The following is a 21,589-nucleotide window of genomic DNA, read 5'->3' as shown; positions in this document are numbered from 1 at the left end:
TCCCCGCCGGACGGCGAGGGCAGGAAGCTGGACACGATGGGACAACGGGTCATCTCATCTGCAGCGACGACTATCAAGGGGGCCAACGCCCTGGCTATCGTAGCCCGCTACAACAGGGAGTTGTGGTTCAAAATCGCCCCTCTATTGGACTTCCTTCTGGACGCCAAAAGGGCTGAGGCCCTTGAAATCTTACAGGAAGGTGAGATTGCTTCGGACAACGCCATCACGGTGGCAACGGACATCGCCGACATCGGTTTCCGTCAGTTGGGCATTGGCGTTTGCCTGAGACGACGAGGATGGCTCAAGCCGACGGATTTCCGCCAAGACGTACAAACCAAAGTTTTGGACATGCCCTTCGACAGGAACAACCTGTTTGGAAAGGCGGTTGATGAGTCCCTTCAGGCTATCAAGACAGACACGGAGACTGCCCGTGCACTGGGAGTGCTCCAACAACGACGGCCATCCTTTCGGAGCACCGGAGGCAGACAAGGTGCCTCCAAGGGATCCGGCAGTGGCTCCTCGACGTACCGCCAAGCGGCAAGATCTTCGTCTCAGGAGGCCTACAGGGGACGCGGCAAGTCAGGTGGTGCCTGTCGTCGTCGACAGGGAGGTCAAGGGGGCAAGGCGGCCTCCAAACAAGATTGAACCGACCATGGGGTCGGGCCCCCGCCGAAGCACCCCGGTGGGAGGCTGGCTAACCAGGTTTGTCAGCGTGTGGGTGTCCATCTCCATCGACCGTTGGGTGCTGGATGCCCTGGCCCAAGGGCACACCCTCGAGTTCCAGAGGAAGTGCCCTCGCGTTCCACCTGTGGCCAGGAAGGAAAATCACGTCCCTCAACTACTGTTGGAAGTAAGGGCGATGCTCAAGAAAGGTGCCATCGAGGTCGTCCCAAAGAGGCTTCAGGGCTCCGGAGTTTACTCAAGGTACTTCCTCGGAAAGAAGAAGACAGGAGGATGGCGTCCCATCCTGGACCTGCGACGACTGAACAAGTACATCAAGGCACAGAAGTTCCGGATGGTCACCCTCCAGCACGTGCTGGGACAGCTGGAGGAGGGCGATTTCCTGTCGTCGTTGGACTTGGAGGATGCGTACTTCCACATCCCCATTCTAAAAAGACACCGAAGTTCCTCAGCTTCGTGGTCCAAGGGCGGCACTACCAGTTCAAGGCCCTCCCGTTCGGATTGAAGTCGGCACCCAGGGTGTTCACCAAGTGCCTTGCACCGGTGGCGGCGCGGCTGCGCCTGCAGGGGATCCACGTCTAACCCTACCTGGACGACTGGCACTTCCGGGCAAAGACAAAGGAGCTCGCCGTGGAGCACACAGCGAAGACTGTCCAGCTGCTCACGGACCTGGGGTTCTCCATCAACGTTCCAAAATCCCACCTGGTCCCGTCGCAAGTTTCCCTGTTTCTGGGAGCCAAGCTCGACACAGTGGCGCGGCTGGCCTCGCCATCGGAGGAAAGGATCAGGACCATCCTGGGCAAGGTGCAGCGTCTGCTGGCCACGGACATGGCCAGGGTAAGATCTATCAAGTCCCTCCTCGGGATGATGTCCTCCTGTATTTATCTGGTGCGCCTTTGCAGACTTCGGATGCGCCCCTTACAAGAGTTCCTCGACGCACGCTGGGTCCAGTCGACGGGCAGCTTCGAGGACAGGATCCAACTCAACGAGACGTTCCGTCAGGCGATCGGGTGGTGGGGTACCCTCTCTCATCTGTCGGCGGGCACGGACTTTCAGACCCCAGCTCACGGTGACGATGGATGCCTCCCTGGAAGGTTGGGGAGCGCACTCCGGAGATTTTCACGCGAGAGGCCTTTGGCTCCCGGAGGAGAAGTCACTCCACATCAACATCTTGGAGCTCCGCGCAGTGTTCTGGGCCCTCAGGTCTTTTCTTCCGTCCCTCAAGGGCAAGGTGGTGAAGATCTTCACCGACAACACCACCACGATGTTGTACATCCGGAAGCAGGGCGGAACCAGATCCCAACTCCATTAGGGTCAGTAGTTTCTCAAAGAAATGAGCTGGGGGTAGATCTCTGTCTTCGGCTGGGGTCTCCCTCTGGAACAGCCACCCTGCCACTCTAAAGCTTGAGGAGAACCATCTCCGGTTCATGAAGCACCCCTAGACCTTCCTCTTTGCTTCTGCCTTCGCCCCCCTCTCCCCTGCTGATTCTAATCTCCATCAGCACCATGCACCTGGCCACCCTCTTTCCTCTGGGCCCAGGCACCTGCTCCTCTTGCCACCCTCACGCACTTCTTCCATGCCACCCCTTGCACTGGGGTCTGTATCTGTACCCATACAGCCCCCCTTTTTTATTTCCTGCACTTATCAGACCTACCCAGCTTGCTGCCTTAAACCCAGCACTTGCCACTTGTTGGCTGCACTCCCACTGTTTGTTGCCTTTTTATTTATTCATTTATTATTATTTATGCTTTTTTTCCCCTCCTTGCTCTGCACTCTCCTTTTGTTCCCCCTTCCATGCACTTCTCCCCCTCCCCCTCTACCATGCACTTGCGCGTTATCAATGTCACTGGGCATAGTAAGATCATTGTTTTTTTTGTCCCCTGTTCCCCTCCCTTGCCTTGTCGCGCTCTGAAACACTTGTGTATGAGCGTGATAGAAATAAAATATCAATCAGTCAATCACACAGATGTTTCTTTGGTTTGATATTGGTGTTTGCTTCATTGTAGCTGCACTGTGGTAGGAGAGAGCGATTGGTACCTTACACTTGTTTTGCAATAGTGCTCGGCAATTGTTAGTGCCACTGTTAGATAACTATGGTGCTGCTGATCCGAGGAGTCCAACTGGAACACAATTATGTTCTGCTAATCCTTTGTCTCACTCTAACACAAGTCGAGATCATTTCCACTACACACAAGGATGATAAGTCTACTTATTTTGTGAGAAGTAGTCAAGAAGTATCGCCTCACACGTGTGCGCTTAGTAGCTTGTCTTTTTCTTTCACACAAGAAAAAGACAAGATACTGAGCGCACAAGTGTCAGGAGATTCTTCTTGACTACTTCTCACCTAATCTGGTGGGCTAAGGGTGCCTGTCCTCTTCTCACCTGTTGCAGACAGTATCACCCACCCATTGCTCAAAACCCACTTTTACTACAGCAAGGTTGCTGCAACTATTGCACGGCAAAAACCCACACATAAACCCCCTACTCCAGTTGGTGCCACTGTAACACATGTTCAGGTTGGCTAACGCAATTCACGCTCTCACACTTGTGTTATAGTAGAATGGTGTCATTAATTGCACCAGACTTATGTTCAAGTGCAATTTGCAGAAATAATGACAGTTGGACTGATGCAATGGTGCAATGGCCAGGCTCTCTGCATGCTTCATTCGTATGGAACTGATGTTGACTTTACCCTTCATAGAACCTTTCATTTCTACCCAACAGGCCCTTTTGAAGCGTGGGATTGTGGAGATGTTGATGACTTCGGATAGCAAGGATGGCCTGAGTTCTGGGAGTCTGGAAGGAGGTACGTCGGCTCGTCTGCCTTTTACTTCATTCTGTTTCACCCCTATCGCATCTGTGGTCAGTGCATGGGTACTTGGAGGGACAGGCGAAGGAAACCAGGAATGGGCCTATCAATGAGTGGGGGCATGAAAAGGCAACACAGTTTCAGGGTCACAATGAACAAACTGGGATAACCTGGGCAAACGTCTCACCACAGGGCAGGTGAGATGAAATGGGCAAATGTCTCTCCGCAGGTCAGCGTTGCATGGCAAGACTTCTTTCCATGTAACCGGTAATGTGGAAGTTGATTTGCACCATTTTAGGGGATGTATTTATTTACTTGTATGTGTATTTGTATCCGGCCCTGAAAGCCTGCAGATATCGGGGCTCCAAGGTAACATCAACACCAAAAGACGAACATAGAAGACGGGACAGAAAGCAGCAAGGTTAAGTCATGATTTCCATCAGGGGAGGCATTGCTTAAAGAGAGGTTTTTTGCTGTGTCGGAATTTTGTGATATTTTGTTCCTGTCTCAGGGCCTGGGGAAGTGATTTCCATAGTTTGGCTGAGAGGACAGGGAACAATTTCCCCAATCCGTTAGCCGTTTAAAGCTAGGATTGGTGATCAGAGATAGTGTAGACGAGCTAAGAGTTCGCCTTGGCTCGTAGGTGGTTACCATGTTTCTGAGGTACACTGGCACCATCCCATGTAGACATCTGTGAATAATCACAGCTGACTTGAAGTGCACCCTTGCAGGTACCGCAAGCCAGTGTAAGTCTTGTCGACTGCTGGATATGTGCTCCCATCGCGATTTAGTTTTAATTATGCGAACAGCAATATTCGGAGTGATTTGCAGTTTTTGCAGATATTTATTATTAGCTCCTTTCAGTAAGGCATTACATTAATCAATCCTTGATAATATTACGGCCCGTGCTATTGATGTACAATTGGGCTCAGAGAGAAAGGGACAAATATTTTTCTGGATGCTAGGATGCTGCCATCTTGCCACTGGAAGCTAGTACATGCATTTCAGTTAGAATACCAGTCTTCTAGAAGCAAGGGTAGCGCTTTCTTAAGGAAATGTAATGCACAATCTTATGCACCATGACACATAAGCCATCTTAGAAGTCTGCACTCATTGTAGTTTAGGTTTTGCCTGTCATGGGTAGGCCTTTGTGCATCGCACTTTTTACACCATCAATCACGTACAGTACACACTGGAGAATCCTTCAGCACCTTTATTGACATCAAGACTTGCCCGCTAACTCCGAACAGTCCTCATTCTACTTGGCCTGATCATTTTAAGGCTTGAAAGTTTCCTCTGTGTCCTTTAGGACTCAAGCCCAGCTGAGTGGCTAACTGAGCATTGCTGGGTCCCTCCGTAACTGTGGATAAAAGGTGAACTTCTGGCAAGGCTCAGCTGGAAAAAAGGGGCCGGCTCCTCTCCCACTATCCCAGGTGGCTTGAGTAGGGCTTCATCACCTCCCTCTCACAGGATCCTGACTTTTACCCTTCTCAGCGCCTGTGATACTAATCTCATTTGTCCTTAATGACAGCTCCACCAGGTACTTGTTCCCCCTTCCACGGTCGATCTGTAGGGAAGCCCCCTAAATGCTCACACCAGAAAAAGTACAACCCACTACTGAAAAAGGCCCAATACATCTCCTGCTAGGATAACCTGTTTTATTTCCATACAAAAGTAAAAGTGCCAAAAAAGAACTCTGTTGCTGCGGAACGTTCTGGCAAAATCTGCATGAGCAGTACATTAAGAAGGTACACAGCATCACCAGTGACATCATTACATACAGTAGAAACCTGCGCTGCCAGTTAGTGAGACCCTTCACATGTCACCTGCTCCATAGGGGATGCCGGGCCATTGGTCCCAGTTTCGCCCTTCTTCCATGTGGGCGATGTTGCACTGGTCATTGGTGAGTGGACGGCCAAGTAACAATTACATTACTAAGAAAAACACATCTATCTCTATGTAACAGTGCACATGGTATGAACAGACAGGGGCCCAGAGGGAAAGCCGACGTCAGACTAACTCGCACACTTCACTCGCTCCCAGACAGACCAGCATTTCTCCAAAGGTCTCCCACCCTCGTTCTGGGCTATCATTTCATCCCTCTCTGCACCTCACAGCACAAATCACGTGACCTAGGAGTGAAGGCAGGAGTGCCCTTCTTTCTGATCGATCGGCGGTCCAACAGGTTTATGGTCGGTGGTCTGGGTTTATCTGGTACATTGGAATTCAGGGGTCCTAAAACCAGGTCACTGGGGTGCTATAATTTAGGATTGGGACTGGTGGGGGTTGGAGGTCCGTGCCCTCCTTCTCATGGGATGTTCACAGACACAAAGTCCTCCTCCCGTGGCCTTGCAGGGCACATTCATCCCAGGGCGGGAAGGTTGGCAACATTTTAGGACAATGAAGGGTTTTATGGGGCTGTGCAGCTTTGGCCTTTCTTATCAGTGTGTGGGATACAACCTATTCTCTGGCTCATGTTCGCAGCCTAGACCTGGAGTGCTGACTGTTACGCTACATTTAAGCTTTGTGCCACAATATGGCTGCTAATATCTAAGATGGTTGCTAGTCCCATATGTGCACTACACCTACAAAACATGCAATAATGATTGTGTCGAAGACTGTAATAGCACCCACCTTCCCCCTGCTTTCTTACATTACTGATGACAGCCTTTGGCTTATCCTGAAGCACCAGGGGGTGGGGGAAGATCGTGTCCCCTTCCCAACTTTCCCTGTTTTTGTTAATTCTACATTAACATATTCCCCTATAAGGCCACCTTTGTTAGTCCCCCGGTAGCGTTCATCTTCCAACCTTTCAGCCTTCAAATAAGATGGTGATCCCTCCTTTGGAGCCCATGCTCTGCATACATGACATAAACTTTGGCGAGACTGGGCATACTCCTTGGGGGTGCAAGTCATGTATATGCAATCCCCATCTCCTGCTAAATCAACCCAGTGCTCTATATAATGCTCGGGGTCTGGTGGGGGTGTAGTGATAGTACCGGGAGGGTGCAAGCGCTGCTCTATCAAGGCCATGTCTGGTTTGTTTGGGTCACCTGTTTGGACAGCACTATCCTTTGTACCGCAAGGTGCATTTGATCCCCCAATTGAAACCATCATCATCATGGCACTGCTATGTACTGTTTTGGCACAACATCGAAGTTACTATTGGCAGGTACAAAAAAGGACCAATATGAACACAATCACAGGCCCCAGCATCTTCAAGATCACCCCCATTCAGGATGGTGCTCAGGCAAAAAGTCCATCGAACCAGTCAGTTAGCTGTATGCCAGCTTCTGTTTGCATGTTTGATCCGAGGGAGTGCAGAGCGCCTATTATTTGTGTCAGGGAGCCGTTCTCTTCATCGTTTGAAGGCACGAATGTGCAGCAGGAATCACTGATTTTTCGGCAAAACCCTCCTTCCATCACCGTGAGCATATCAAGCACATACCAGTTCTGAAGGGTCATCCACCTTGTGGCATGCATCTCGACCTTTATTGCGTTGAGGCCTTGGTTTGTTTCATTTGCCAGCTCCACGACCTCCCATCTGACTATTTGCAACCACTTGGCATTCGTTGCTGTTTGGACCCCAGGTAGAAGTAGAGATGGGAGGAATGTTTCTTCTTTGCTAAACAGTCTATATTCATTAGGTATTTCTTTGAGCAGTTCGGAGGAGTCTTGAGACAGATAATTGGTTTTTCTTTTTCTGCGTAACTTGCTGCTCTTTTCTTTCTCAGGCAAGACACGGAAGATGGGGTGTGGTAGCAGGTTTCTCGTGGGCCCCATTGCTGCTGGAACTGGTGTTGGGGCAGGCAAAGCTTTTGATCCGACTACAAGGTGTTCTTCAGGGATCACAAGGATTGCTTAGCGTGGCCAGTGAGCAATAGCCCCTTCATGATGGCAGGAGGTGCAAGAATGCCACTTGTCCACACACCCAGTAGTAGTCCCATTACTGCAGTGGTGCCTTTGTTGAGGTCTGGGATAAACAATGTCTTATTGCATTTGAGATTAGGCCCCACGAAAAACAGTTCCTTCGTTATAGAAGCATAGTAGTTTCTTGCTGCTGCACTGTTACTGGCTTTTCCATTGCTTCGACCCACGTTAGTTTTGCGAGATGTTCATTCCAGAATTGTGCACATACTTACTTCTACATTCTGTCCCCTTTCCTCCATACTTTTGGGACATTCCGTCCATCAGGACGGGAGCACTTTTGAAGCATCAAAAATAACGTGTTGTCCTTCTTTTATTTTTAATCTGGACCACCGCACGTAACCGTAGCCCCGCCTTCCTGAGCTCCGCTCCGCTCATCACCCTTCAGTCCTTTAGTCTGCACAGTCGGACGCACTTGCATCGTAGGGAATTTTCTATTTTGTTCCCTTGTCCTTCATCTCCTGCTTCGGATCCACAGTCTTCTTTCCTCCGTCTATGCCGGAGCGTCTGGGATTTGTGTCCTGTTCTTTGTGCTAATGTCTTTTTGAGACGGTGAATCCCCATTCTGTCTGTCTGGAGTGCTTGGGCCTGGATCATCGGTCCGGTTCTACTGCGACTCCCTCTCTGTCTGGGCACTCCAGCATAGGCTCGTCAGGTGGGAGTCAGTGTTCCAGCAGCTTCCTCCTCCACATTTACAGCAGTTCTTCGTCGAAAAATAGAAGCGTCCGGTAAGTTTCTTCCTTTTTAGGGCACCTCAACCAGGGGACTCCTTCCCGGGGTCTTCTGGTTCCGGGAGGGGCCCAAGTGGCTCTGGTACCAGGGTTCTCCCTGAGGTGTCCCGAAAGGGATTCAACCTGGATTCCGGAGTTTGCTCCGAGGCCCCCTGTCAAGGGGCTGTCAGGAGCGGATATTCATCAGAGGTTCCCCATCTGGAGGCTAAGGCTAAGCCCAACATTTCTGGGGCTGTTTTGAACGGGGTAATTCCTGAGGTTTCCAAGTTTGGTACTAAAAGTACCGAGCCTAGTCTCGAGGTTTCCTGTACAGCGACTAAAGGTGCCAGGGTTATCCCTGAGGACCCCCGATTAGGGGCTATAATTAAAACTGGCAAGATCGAGGGGCCTCCTCCAGGGGCTCTGTCTTACAGGGTGTGACCCTAGGCCTTCCCACAAGGAACCTTGAGGTTGAGCCGATCCTGCTGAGCGGGCAAAGAAGGAGGGCAAAAGGCCCCAAGTCTTCAAGTACTGGCCCTGCTGGGGTTTCCTCACAGAGGGCTAATTCTTCTGCAGAATCGAAAGGGGCTCAAGAGCGCTCTATATTTGCCAGTACCGGCTCTGCCAAGGTACCCTGTCACAAGACTAAAATGGATTTAAAAAACCTGAAACTCCTGTGGTGACAACAGCCTCACTGAAACCTGTGACACAGATTTCCTCAGGCAGTGACAAAATGGCGGTTCAACCCACGCGGTCTGAGGCGGCCATTTTGACGAGCTCGTTCACACCAACATTCTCAACGCTGGTGCGAAGGGGTCTATTTTTGGGGCCGAGAAGAATTTTCCACGGGATGTAGTCAATAGGAATCCTTTCCACCATCCAATGGATTGGCGTGCTCGGTTTCCGCTACCACACAGTCTTGCTTCCTCCTGTGTCCGCTGCCTTGGTTTATGTGGATCCAATTGGTGGAGGACCATCCTGGCAACCAGCCTCTTTACAATCCTAGGGGGGCGTGCCCCTCCAGAGCGGCCTCTACCCACTCCTCTGCCTTAACCTTCATCTGAGGACACGTTCTTTGGCAAATTGCAGGCCATTATGCACTCTGACCCGATGCATACTTTAAGAATCTATTCAAAGAAATGTATCCTAAGCCTCTCGAGCCGCAGCCTGCTCTTAGGTTTCGGTAGTGCTGCCCCCTCTTCCGGTGGGGCGCCTTACACTGCCACCACTTCTCCAGCATTGGATCTTTCATAGATTCAGATGCTTGAATATTCCCCGTCGTCAGACTGGGAATCCTCTGTGATAAAAATAATTATTAATTTTTTTTAATGTACACACATTGCTACCTAGCAGTGCATGTGCATAGCCCATAATGGCCTAGGAGCCATTCTGTTGTGTAGTCCCTCCACCTCACTTTGGTCCTTTATGGCCCCAACCAATGAGGTGGCAGGGCTTAAGCTCCGCCCCCGGCAGCCATCTTCAGATTTTTCACCGCAGTCTAACAGACACAGGGAATCCTCAATCTCTCCGAGCTCTTCACAGGGAACCGTCCACGAAAGAAGGGAAAGATAAAGACCCGTCGTCGGCCAGACCGTTGACGAAATCCTCATTGACGACAATTACACATAAAACATTGTCTATGGCAAGATCCTCGTCATCGGATTTATCGTCCACGAAGGAGTCATCGACGAAGGAAACACACCATTCGTCCACGAGGCACTCGTCCACGAAACGCTCGTCCATGAGCACTCATCAACGAGCAAACCACATTCGTCAACAAAACACTCATCGACGGGAGAGCGACCATCCAAACCTCATTCATCGATGGAACTACTGTTGGCGGGACGCTCGTCGTCGAAGGTACCATCAACCACAACACCGTCGGCGACATCGCAAGTTCCTGCATCTACAGAGGAATTGCAGTCTGATGCGCCTTCTGCTCACGCCAGGCTGACACCTGTCATTGAGGACAGTTTCCTTAAGGGTGCTAAAGCTGCTGAACCAATGGTACCACAAGTTTCTCCTTTGGTGACATCGCAGAGCTTCCTGATATGATTCTCCAGGAAGAATTTTCAGATGCAGAAGTGGTGGAAGAATGACCTTGTCCTTCCCCTAAGCAACGCAGTCCCCTTTGGCAACCGTCTACGGAAGAGGCCGACAATCCTCATGACCTGATACTGATGTTATCCGTACAGAGGATCATGTATGAGTTTTACAGGCGTCAAAAGGGGAAGAGCATGCTGGCTGATCCCATAGAAATGGAAACCCTTCGGAGAGACACGTCTCCGATTCCAGGCACGTCAAGAAGTTCACCTCACAGGAGTAGACCTCAAAAAAGAGCACGATCACCCAAGGCCTAGGAGCAGGACTCGCAGTGCTTCACCGACAAGGGTCCCATCACCACCGTCATCGCATAGACCTCGATCTCCAGATAGGGATCCAACAATGGTGCCGTCCTCCGTTTCAGTCTCGGATTGGCAGGAGGATCCTTTTAGAGAATTCTCTGATGCAGAAGAAGGCGAGATTACACAGGAGCCTGACGCAGCCAGTGAGTGAGATGACTACATAGTTGAGAAGCCCAGGAAGAGAGATTCCCCAGGCGATGCCTCACCTCCGGATGATCTGGTTTCGTTCCACACCATAATATGCAAGGCTGCAGAATTGTTCAAAATTCAGGTTACATCAGAGGAAACCAAATCGATGCTTTATGAGCACAGGGATAAACGCAGGAGAACAGTGACCACCATTCCACTCCTCGACACCATCTGGGAGTCCGGATGCAAGATCCTGTCTACGCCCTTGTCTACTCCGGCTCTGGTGTCCAGACCAGAGAAGAAATATAAAGCACCCAAGTCTGCACCGCTTTGTTTGAGAGGTCATACAAAACCGGACTCGGTTATAACAGTTGCAGCAAGGAAGAAGCTTGCCAATCCCATTTCGCCTCTGTCGGCACCACCGGACAAGGACGGGCTTAAGCTAGAAGCGATGGGCAGGAAGGTATCCGCTTCGGTATCAGAGCGGGTAATGCGCTGGCCATGACCGCGAGGTTTGATCGCGAGCTTTGGCTCCGCATGTCCAAATTGGCTAAGCAGTTACCGCCAGAGTTCCAGGTAGAGGCTAGATCGATAATCGCCGATGGTGAGGCAACCTCGGATCATATGATCGATGCAGGGGTTGATGTGGGCGAATCAGGCTTCAGACAGATGGCACATGGCACAGTACTCAGAAGACAGGCCTGGATGAAGGATACTAATTTCAGGCCTGAAGTCCAAGCGCAGATATTGGACATGCCCTTTGATGGAAAAGACCTCTTCAGAAAGAAAATAGACGACCACCTGAAGGGAATCAAATCAGACACGGACACAGCCTGAGCCATCAGTTCTTTAAAGGACAAGGATAAGGACCGTCAATCTTTTCACCCCTATAGAGGGTCAACTTCTAAATACAGAAGGTACGGCCACTCCTCTTATGGTCAGAAGGCGCAATGTGGCATGTTCCAAGAAAACACATATCAATCCTCCAACAGATACGCCCATAGAGGCAGGCGTGGCTCCGTCCAAGGGAAGTCACAAAGCAAACAAAACTGACTATCCGATTCTTTCCCCTCAATGCCACACCCCGGTGGGGGGAAGGGTAAGCCAGTTCTTCCAACGCTGGCAGTCTATTACATCGGACAAATGGGTATTGCAGGTGATCCGAGAGGGTCACACCTTTGAATTTCTAGACCAACCTCCTTTCCTGACTCCAATTTCACGCAGGGTGATGTTAAGGCAGGTTATGTCCAAAGTGCAAAAACTACTCCAGAAAGCAGCGGTAGAGTCGGTGCTGTACCCCCAAAGGGGAAAGGGCTTCTACTCCCGCTTCTTCCTCATCAAAAAGAAAAACAGTCACTGGAGACCCATCTTGGACCTGAGGGCACTCCACAAATATATCAAACGCATAACATTCAAGATGGTAGCATTACAAGGAGTGCTTCCTTGGTTAAACAAGCACGACTTTGTGGCCACTTTAGACTTGGAGGACGCATACTTCCATGTACCGATGCATCCAGCTCACAGACAGTTCCTCATGTTCACGGTGGGAGAGCTTCATTTTCAGTTTCGAGTACTCCCGTTCGGGCTGAAATCGGCACCAAGAGTTTTCACAAAATGCTTGGCACCAGTAGCTGCAAGACTCAGGAGGACAGGAACGTAAGTCTTCCCATACTTGGACGACTGGTTGATAAAAGCATGTTCCGCCGCAAGGGCTCGCTCAGCAGTGTTAAGGATTATCAACCTCCTAAAAGAGTTGGGTTTCTCCATAAACAACAAAAGTCCTGCCCCGTTCCGAGCAAAACAGCTCTCTTCCTGGGAGCCGAGTTCGATACCAGTATTCCCAGGGTGAGGCCATCGACAGAAAGGGTAGCAGCGATTCTACGCTCAACATCGTGCTTCCTGGAGAGAGAGAGACAACATCTGTACGCTCTTACAAATCCCTTCTAGGCATGATGTCCTCGTGTATATTCCTCATACCAAATTGCAGGCTTCGCATGAGACCGGTTCAGGAGGTCCTGGACCACCAATGGAAACAAGCTCTTGGATGTTGGGAGGACATCGTCCAGATTTCATCGACGTTACACAAGGCTCTTCGATGGTGGAATGTTCCGCGGAATCTTCTACAAGGGATGCCATTTCAAGCACCAACATCAACCCTTCTGCTGAGGACGGACGCGTCATTATCAGGCTGGGGCGCTCACCTTGCGGACCTCCAAACTAAGGGCACTTGGTCGGCACAAGAGTCCCAACTCCACATCGATGTGTTAGAGTTCAGGGCCATAAGGTGGGCGCTGAAAGCTTTCCTGCCTGTGATAGCTGGACAGGTACCTACAGTCCAGACAAACAACACAACCTCCATGCACTACACAAACAAGCAGGGAGGCACGAGGTCAGAGATCCTGTCACAAGAAGCCCAACAGCTATGGGCATGGGCCTTGAACCACTGAGTGCAGGTCAAAGCAGAGCATCTTCCGGGAGTGGACAATGTCCTAGCGGACAAACTAAGCAGAGAATACACGGACGAAAAGGAAACCCAACGGATTTTTGCCTTATGGGGCCATCCACAGATTGACCTTTTTACCACCAAAGACAACAAGAAGTGCCGAAGGTTCGCCCTGAGGTACCCGGAGTATCAATCACTGGGAGGTGCTTTCTCAGTGTCTTGGATGGGAAAGTTCCTCTATGCATTTCCCCCCATTCCCCTCATTACGAGGGTACTACGCAGACTGAAGGAACAGAATTGTTCAATGATCCTAATTGCGCCGGATTGGGCGCGACAAGTCTGGTACTCGACTCTAAAGCATCTATCCCGATGGCCCCCGATTCGCCTCAAGGCGCATCAATAGCTGTTGACACAACAGAACCGCAAGGTCCTCCACCACGAACCGAGGAGCCTATCTCTCAAGGTTTGGTTCCTGAGCAGCGTAAACTGATGCATCTTAAGCTACCATCAGAATGTTGGGATATCGCCAGAGCCGCTTCGTCGACACGAGCCACATACACCAGGAAGTGGGCTCGATTTTCCAAGTGGTGCGAGAGATCGGCTATCGATCCTCTCACGGTTTCGGTTGACCAAGTTCTACCTTACTTATTGTGCTTAGCTAAGACAGGGCTTTCATTGTCCTCCATCAAGGTCCATCTGTCAGCCATAGCGGCATACACAACAACTCCGGAGGTGCAATCCTTGCTCTCTTTGCCGGCGGCTAAAGTCTTTCTGAAAGGGCTGATGCATACTTATCCTCCTACGCCCACGCCAGTCCCGAACTGGAGCCTGAACACCGTCTTGACAGCCCTCATGGAACCTCCCTTCGAACCCATACACAAATGCGAGGTGAAGTTCTTGTCTTGGAAAACAGCCTTTTTGATAGCCATCACATCAGCCAGAAGGATCAGTGAGTTACAAGCTTTGGCGTCTGAACCTCCGTTTACTTTGTTCGAGAAGGACCGCGTCATCTTAAAACCACATCCTAAGTTCCTTCCCAAGGTGCTGTCGGAGATGACCCTCACTGAGCGCATTGTTTTACCAACTTTTTTTCCAGAATCACGCTTCTGAAGCGGAAAGAGCATTACATTCTCTAGACGTTGCGAGAGTTTTGAAGTTTTACTTGCAGAGAACCAAGGAGTACCGCTCCACAAACCGACTGTTCATTGCTTTCTCTGGCCGTACCAAGGGACAGCATATCTCTAAACAAAGTTTGGCACGCTGGGTGTCATCCTGCATCACCCACTGCCATCAGATGAAAGGCGACCCTCTAAGTAGACCGCCATCTGCGCACTCCACTGGAGGGAGGGCGGCGTCAACAGCATTCCACGCAGGGGTGGCCTTGATGGACATATCCAGAGCCGCCATGTGGAGCACTCTGCACACGTTTGCCAAACACTACTGCCTGGCTGAAGATACCAACAAAGAAACTGCAGTTGGACAGGCAGTGCTCTGCCATCTCTTTGCATAAGGTAGGACCAGCCTCCCTTTCCCACCTTTCCCAAAGTGTGTAACCGTTGTGTTGCTGCATGGTAAAGGTTTGATCAGAAATATGTTTTTCTGTATTCATGCATACATGTATATGATGGTGGCATGGTTTAGCTTCTTGGTATTCTATTCAAGCATCTGAATCTATGAAAGATCCAATGCCGGAGAAGTCTTAGTTACTTACCTGTAACTGTATTTCTCCAGCATTGGTATCTTTCATTGATTCACATGCGCCCGCCCGCCTCCCCTGAGAAGCTGCTCCTATGCTCAGCATCCATCATACTGTAGTCTCTACGGTTCAAAATCTGAAGGTGGCTGCTGGGGGCAGAGCTTAAGCCCTGCCAACTCATTGGCTGGGGCCATAAAGGACCAAAGTGAGGTGGAGGGACTACACAATAGAGGTTTATAGTAATCATTTCGAAACCAATAATGTCGAAAGTCATTTTTTCGAGAAAAAAAATGTCGAAAAAAATGTCGATTTTTTATTTATTTATTTATTTATTTTTTTAATGCATTATTTTTTTCGAAATGGGAGGTTCCCCCAACCTCCCTTTTTTTTGCATTTTTTTTTGTTTTACCCATTTGTTTTTATCCCCAACCCCAAAATAAATATATAATTAAAAAAAACGGAATTCAAAATTATTTTTTTTTACAGTATTTTTTTGAAAAAATTGTCATTCGACATTATTTTTTAGAAAAAATGACCGACCACCCACAATAGAATGGCTCATAGGCCATAATGGGCTATGTACATGCACTGCTAGGTAGCAATGTGTGTATATTCCATTTTTTTAAAAAATTATTTTTATCACCGAGGATTCCCAGTCTGACGATGGGGAATATTCAAGCATGTGAATCTATGAAAGATACCAATGCTGGAGAAATACAGTTACAGGTAAGTAAATAAGACTTCCTCCACGTTCACCAGTGCTTAAGACGCCAGTTGCGCAGACAAGTATGCCCACAGGGTCTGAGGTACCACGTGCTGCGGATCAGTTTTCTGTTCCCGCAACAACTGACGAGGACCAAGCAGACCTGGATAGCGAAGACCCGCCCCACTCTGTCAGAGCCTTTCATGACGAGGTTGTGGATATGTTGGCATTGCTGGATTTTCCAATACCTGAGCCTCCGGCTCCAAAAGAAGGTGTACTTTCAGGAGCCTTTACCCTTACGACACATGAGCGCATGGGCCTTTTCCTTCAAAAGGATGTGCTTGCTGAAGCCTGCAAGGTCAGGGGAAAAACCTCATTCCGGGCAGCATGTAAATAGGAAAATTGGCGTTTGCTACAAGCTACACTCGTCGGAAGACATACCCTTGACTGCGTGTCCACTCCCCTCATCAACCGTGGTAGCAGCAGCTACGATCCAGTCTAAGCCGTCAACATCCTCTACGGCTGCCTCTAAGGTCCTGTCCAAAGAGGTCAAACTTCCTGATGCCATTTGGGGAAAAAAGTAGTTTCCAATTCTGGTCTTCAGCTGCACCAGGTGAATACCGTTCTTGCAGTGGCAAATCTTAAGCTGTGGAAGGAGTTTGCCCAATTTCAGGAATGTATCCCTCTGGACAAGCTGGACGATTTTAAAGCCTAACCAATGCCAGAGTTCTGGTCGGGACATGCTGGAGGCTGCGGCCCATCATGTAGACTTATGGTTGAAATAGACCTCACCCGCCAAGCGTGGCCGCATGCTACAAAGTTCTCGAAGGAGGTTCAGGACAAAGTATTTTATCTTCCCTTCGAAGGTAAAGATCTGTTCCACTCCTCCACTGATGAGGAACTCAATAAAACAAAGGGAAGCACGGCTAAATCTTTGTCTGTCCTTGCCAAACCCCTAGCTAACGCGGCCTATACACAGAGGTTAAGGACCTAGACAAGTTCCTTCTCAGGTTTCAGAGGGTTGCAGGAGTGTTGGGCACGCCGGGCAGAAAGTTCCTGTGGTGCACCTCGACGCAAGCAGCAAAGGCAAAGTGGCCGGTTTTTCTCTCGGTCATCAGCCTCTTCCTCCGCAACAGGTATTGCCCCCGATAAATCATCCAAATGATGGTTTTCCATCGGTCACACAAGACCCTGGTGTGAGGACGTATTCGGTCTCCTCTGGAGGCACGGCAGACCATCACAGAAGATCAAATGGGACCACGAAGACCGGATTATCTCCTCCAAGGTTCCCCATCTGGGGGCTAAGACTAAGCCCAACGCTTTCGTTGCTGCTTCAACCGGGGTGATTCCTGAGATTTCTCAGTCTGGGACTAAATGTACCGAGCCTAATGGTGTGGCCTCCCGTCAAGTAACTAAAAATATCGGGGTAAAACCCTGAGAATCCCCAATCAGGGGCTTTTTCAGAGACCAGCGGGATCGAGGAGATCCATTTAGGAGCTCTGGCTACCAAGCGTGACCCTAAGCTTTACCACAAACAATCTTGTGGTCGTAACGGTCCTGCTGAGGGGGCAAAGAAAGAGGGCAAAGACCCTAGGTCTTCAAGCATCGGCCCTGCCGAAAGGTTGCCTCACTGAGGGCTAACACTTCCACAGAATCCAAAAGGGCTGAAAAGCGCTCTAGGTCTGTTAGTACCAGCTCTGCTGAGGTTTCCTGTCAGAGGGCTAAAACTGATCCAAAAGCCCTTACAATTCCTGTAGTGACAGATCACTTCAGGCAGTGACCAAATGACGGTTCAACCCACGCAATCTAAAGCAGCCATTTTGACGAGCTCTTCTACACCAACGTTCACAACGGCTGGTACCGGGGGCCTACCTTTGGGGTCAATGCCAGAGTTTTCCTAACAGGGGACAGAATTGCAGATTTATCAACCACGTGCTTTCTTTTCCTGAACTCCTCCCACAGGTAAGCATGGTGGTTCCAGAGACTCCTGGGGCTGATGGCTTCATGTGTTCTATCCCTACCTCTTGCAAGACTGAAGATCAGACAGCTTGCGCCGCAGAGCTGCTGGTCCCAAGCTTTGGACCCAGACGCCAAAAGGATTCCGATACCATCCTTCATGATGGCGGATCGTCAATGGTGGTCAACCTTCAGCAACCTTTCAGTGGGAACCTCCTTCCAGGAGCCCTTCCCACAGATTACGGTTACAACAGATTCCTCCCTCCTATGGTGGGGAGCGACGTTGGGTCACTTTGAGGTGAACGATCTGTGGACGCCCGAGGACAGAATGTCTCATATCAAGTACCTAGAACTCCTGGCAGTTGTTCTGGCATTGAAAGCTTTCCAGCCTTCTATCATCAAGAGAGTGGTGGGAATTTGCACAGACAATTCTGTAGCTTTGATCTATGTCAACAAACAAGGGGGCACCAAGGCGCCTCCTCTGGTGGATCCAGCTATCCAGATTTGGAATTGGGCAGTCCAGCCCAATGTCTGGTGCTGCTTCAACCGGGGTTATTCCAGAGGTTTCCCAGTCTGGGTCTAAATATACCGAGCCTAGTCTTGAGTTTTCCCGTAAAGTGCCTTTAAGTCCCGGGTTAATCCTGAGGATCCCCAAACATGGGCTATAATCAAAACCGGCAGGATCGTAGTGCCCCATTTAGGAGCTCAGGCTTCAAAATGTGACCCTAAGCTTTCCCAAAAACAATCGTGTGGTTGGTGCGGTCCTGTCCAGCGGGCAAAGAAGGAAGGCAAGTGCCCTAAGTCTTCAATCATCGGCCCTTCCGGGGTTCCTTTACTGAGGGCTATTTCTTTTGCAGAAAGTAAAGGAGATGAAATGTGCCCCAGGTCTGCTAGTACCGGCTCTGCTGAGGTTCCCTGTCGGAGGGCTAAAATTGATTGCAAAGCCCCTACAATCCCTCTGGTGACAATGGCCTGGCTAAATTGATTCCTCCTTAACTGCACTTTTACTCTCTCCCAGTGCTCTGTGCTGGTTTTAAATGAATTGTGATTGGTAATTCGTTTTCACACTGCTCTTAAATTGCCTTTAAACTGCTTACTTTGGTTTTATCTTGTGCCACTATCTCCTACAAGCATTTACCCTTTCTGTCAGGCAATTTGAAACAGTGTGCGTTTTGCTAACACGCTCCACTACATTACCCAGCATTCTTTTAGTTCTTTGTGCTTCTTATTTGGTTTGCAACTGCGACTGCGCCGGGCGTGACTAAGCCGGTTAGTGCCGCTTCGTGTCGGGTGCGTGTGTGCTTTGCTGATTCCACGGGGTCTTCACCCTCCAATATTGTAAGTACCTCCTCAGATCTCTGCTTTTGTCCGGTGCTTGTTTATCATGTCACGTACCGGTCTAATCTCAAGCATACAGAAGAACCGGAAAGCCAGACTTGAAGTGCAACATCATGATGATTTGTATACGGCTTCATTGTCTGAGCACACTGTCTCCCTCCTCCTCATAATGACTCTACTTCGCATGGTTCTCACAAAAAAAACTTTATATCCAGACTGTTTGGCTGATCTTCCTGCTATATGGCCCGAGCGTGATGACGATCAACTACACTGATCCCTCTCGTATGCCGTGCTCAATGCACTCCGACGCCTGTTAAATTAACTCTACCAACGCTAATTCTGTAACTAAAGACATTCCAACTTTTAATCAAGAATTGTGTTTCACAGACTGTGATAGAATTTGCATTTCTTGTGAACTGTGGCAAGTCTTCTTGGATTGCTGGAAGTGGTGACAAAGCATTGTGGCCGGGATTACCATTGGTGCTGTTCTGAGGAAGTGGAAAGTCCATCTTTCACCCTGGCAAAATGCTTTACTTGGAACTTTGGTTAACAAAACCTTTTTTTAGACATGTAAACATCAGGAACTGATTTTAGACTGTTTTGAGACAGGGATGATGACAAGAGCGACACAGACTCAGAAAATAAAATACATTTCAAAACCCATATTTATAGTTTCAGGGTTGGTGTAATACGTTACTGGCCCTAAATGGATGTTTCCCTGAAATGATGCTTCTAAGGGCCGTCAATGTCTGAAAGTCCAAATAAAAAGTCAGCCTGTGTCTAAACCTATGCTTGCCCTCACTCAATACAAAACAATGTGTCGGAGGGGGGGTGGGGAGGGGTGTGTTGTCTCTTTTGTCAAATATGAAAGGTAGTGATTCAACAGAAAAACAGGAAACCAGTGTTGGTTTTCTGTGGCTTTCTATCCAGACGTGGTTTTAAGTTCACCAAAAATGAGTTCAATCAACCAATGTTGTCTGCAAGACCTTCGCCACAGGGTCCTTGCAATAAATTCAAATACTTTCAATGTCTTTGATGTCCTTGGGGCTCCCTTCCTCAAGCTTCGAATTATTCAAGTTTCAAACCTCACAAAGGAACTGTATCACAGTTCCCTTTTGAAGCTTCATGGGTGCCCTTCCCCACGCATCAGTCCTTTCAACGCTATAAGCAAACCAATAAGTCTGCAACTTGACCGGGCCTCTTAGGGTTCCTGTCCCCATGCTCAGGCCCCTTCCACCTTTCAAACAAAAAGTCAGTTTGATCAGGATGCACTTTGATTTCTTAAGTAGGACTCTCTGGGTTCCCTACCCCAAGCACAGGCCTCTTCCAACGTTTAACACACAACAAAATATATCACATTTATTCAGGTGTTCAGGTGTTCAGGATATGCCTTTTTCTTATTTACAGCTTTTCTTACACACAGTCCCCTCATGGGATAAAATGAGAGGCTTTTGAAAACGCCTGATTCTTTGCTTTTCCTAAGTGCGACCACTCTGATCCTTTGCTCTTCTCTTTGTTTCCTACTTGTGCTTTCCTTTGTGCCTTTCATCTTCATCTGTTTGTTGGGCACTGTTGCACTTTAATTTATTCCTTTCACTTTGTTTTGCACATTTGCGCTGTTCTTTTCCACTCTATTCTACTTTTGTGCTTCTTGTACCCTTCTGTTTCACTCACTTCTGACTTTGGTTGTGCACACTTGCACTTTCTTTCCTTTGCCGTGCGTCCTTGCACCTTTATACTGCCACTTTAATTCTCTGTGCCCACTCGCACCATTTCCTTACTTTGCTTTCATGCCGCTTGCCCTCACTTGACTTTCTCGTGCTGTCTTGAAAAGGGGAAAATCTTCCTCGGGACCAGCCCTTGAGAGCAAAAATTACCCAATTCAGCCCAAAATACAGGTGCTATTGTGCCGAGCAGTGAACTCGTGCTAGTGATAAATGACACCTTCAAAATGTTTACCATTTATTAGAAAAAAGCATAAACAGTAAAATTTAGCAGCACTTTGGGATTCAAGTTAGTGAAGATTACAAAACACAAAACTTAGAGAAATACAAAATATAGAGAAACATAGAACTTAGAGAAACATAGAGAAACACAGTTTTACACCCCTTCAATCAGCGCTGGGAGACCCTTGCCCTCATAAGCTAGCTGTTGCCAGCCCAGCTCAGATGACAGCGCTGCAGGGTGCCGACAGAGCATCAGGTTCTGGACACTCGATCTTGCTCGAACCAAGTCCACGGATCGATCTCCCACCTGATCCATGTGGGCATGCATTTTTGTAATCTCGTGCTGTCAGTCCATGACGCACAGTTCCAGAACTTTCCCTGTGCAAAGCATAGGCTTGCTCATGGAAAAACCCAACTCTCTCTGAGATGCTCCCTGCTCGCTCCTACCCCTCCCTTGGAGCCCTCTCTGCGAAAGCACTGGAATGTCCTTATCAGCGTGTGGGCAAGGCCATACCAGGCCTTCTCAGGGAAACAGGATTTGTTTACGAAGCCATGCAGGGCTACAGTTAGAAAGGCAGAATATTCTAAGAGAAGCCGAGATGAATTAACCCCATGTGAGCAAGCTCTAAAAGGCATGCACTCATATCTTAGTGTCCATAGCGCTTAAGATTGGCTATCTAAGCGCTATATAGGTGCCGTAATGCTCCAAACACTCCAATAATGTCTCTATTAGCTACAGAACTGGGGCCTCCGCCCTGCCTGTCTATCTACAATGCATAATGTGACCTACCACCCCTACTAGGCCTGCATATTCCTTGTAGCTCACTACTGCGCAATGGAGGTGC

General features: G+C 49.1%; 1 protein-coding gene across 3 annotated transcripts in view; it reads left to right on the top strand.

The window, feature by feature from the left end:
* The window catches only part of GLB1L2 (galactosidase beta 1 like 2), a 779,452-nt gene that overhangs the window by 325,027 nt on the left and 432,836 nt on the right, over positions 1 to 21,589 (top strand). For all 3 annotated transcript variants that reach the window (XM_069614109.1, XM_069614108.1, XM_069614110.1), the window contains one exon: positions 3,407 to 3,488. In XM_069614109.1, the coding sequence (XP_069470210.1) occupies positions 3,407 to 3,488 (82 nt within the window). The remainder of the gene's footprint in view (positions 1 to 3,406; positions 3,489 to 21,589) is intronic.

The sequence above is a fragment of the Ambystoma mexicanum genome, chromosome 9 (assembly GCF_040938575.1).
Source record: "Ambystoma mexicanum isolate Mex_15411 chromosome 9, UKY_AmexF1_1, whole genome shotgun sequence".
NCBI lineage: Eukaryota > Metazoa > Chordata > Amphibia > Caudata > Ambystomatidae > Ambystoma > Ambystoma mexicanum.
This window is presented reverse-complemented; position numbering and strand designations above follow the sequence as displayed.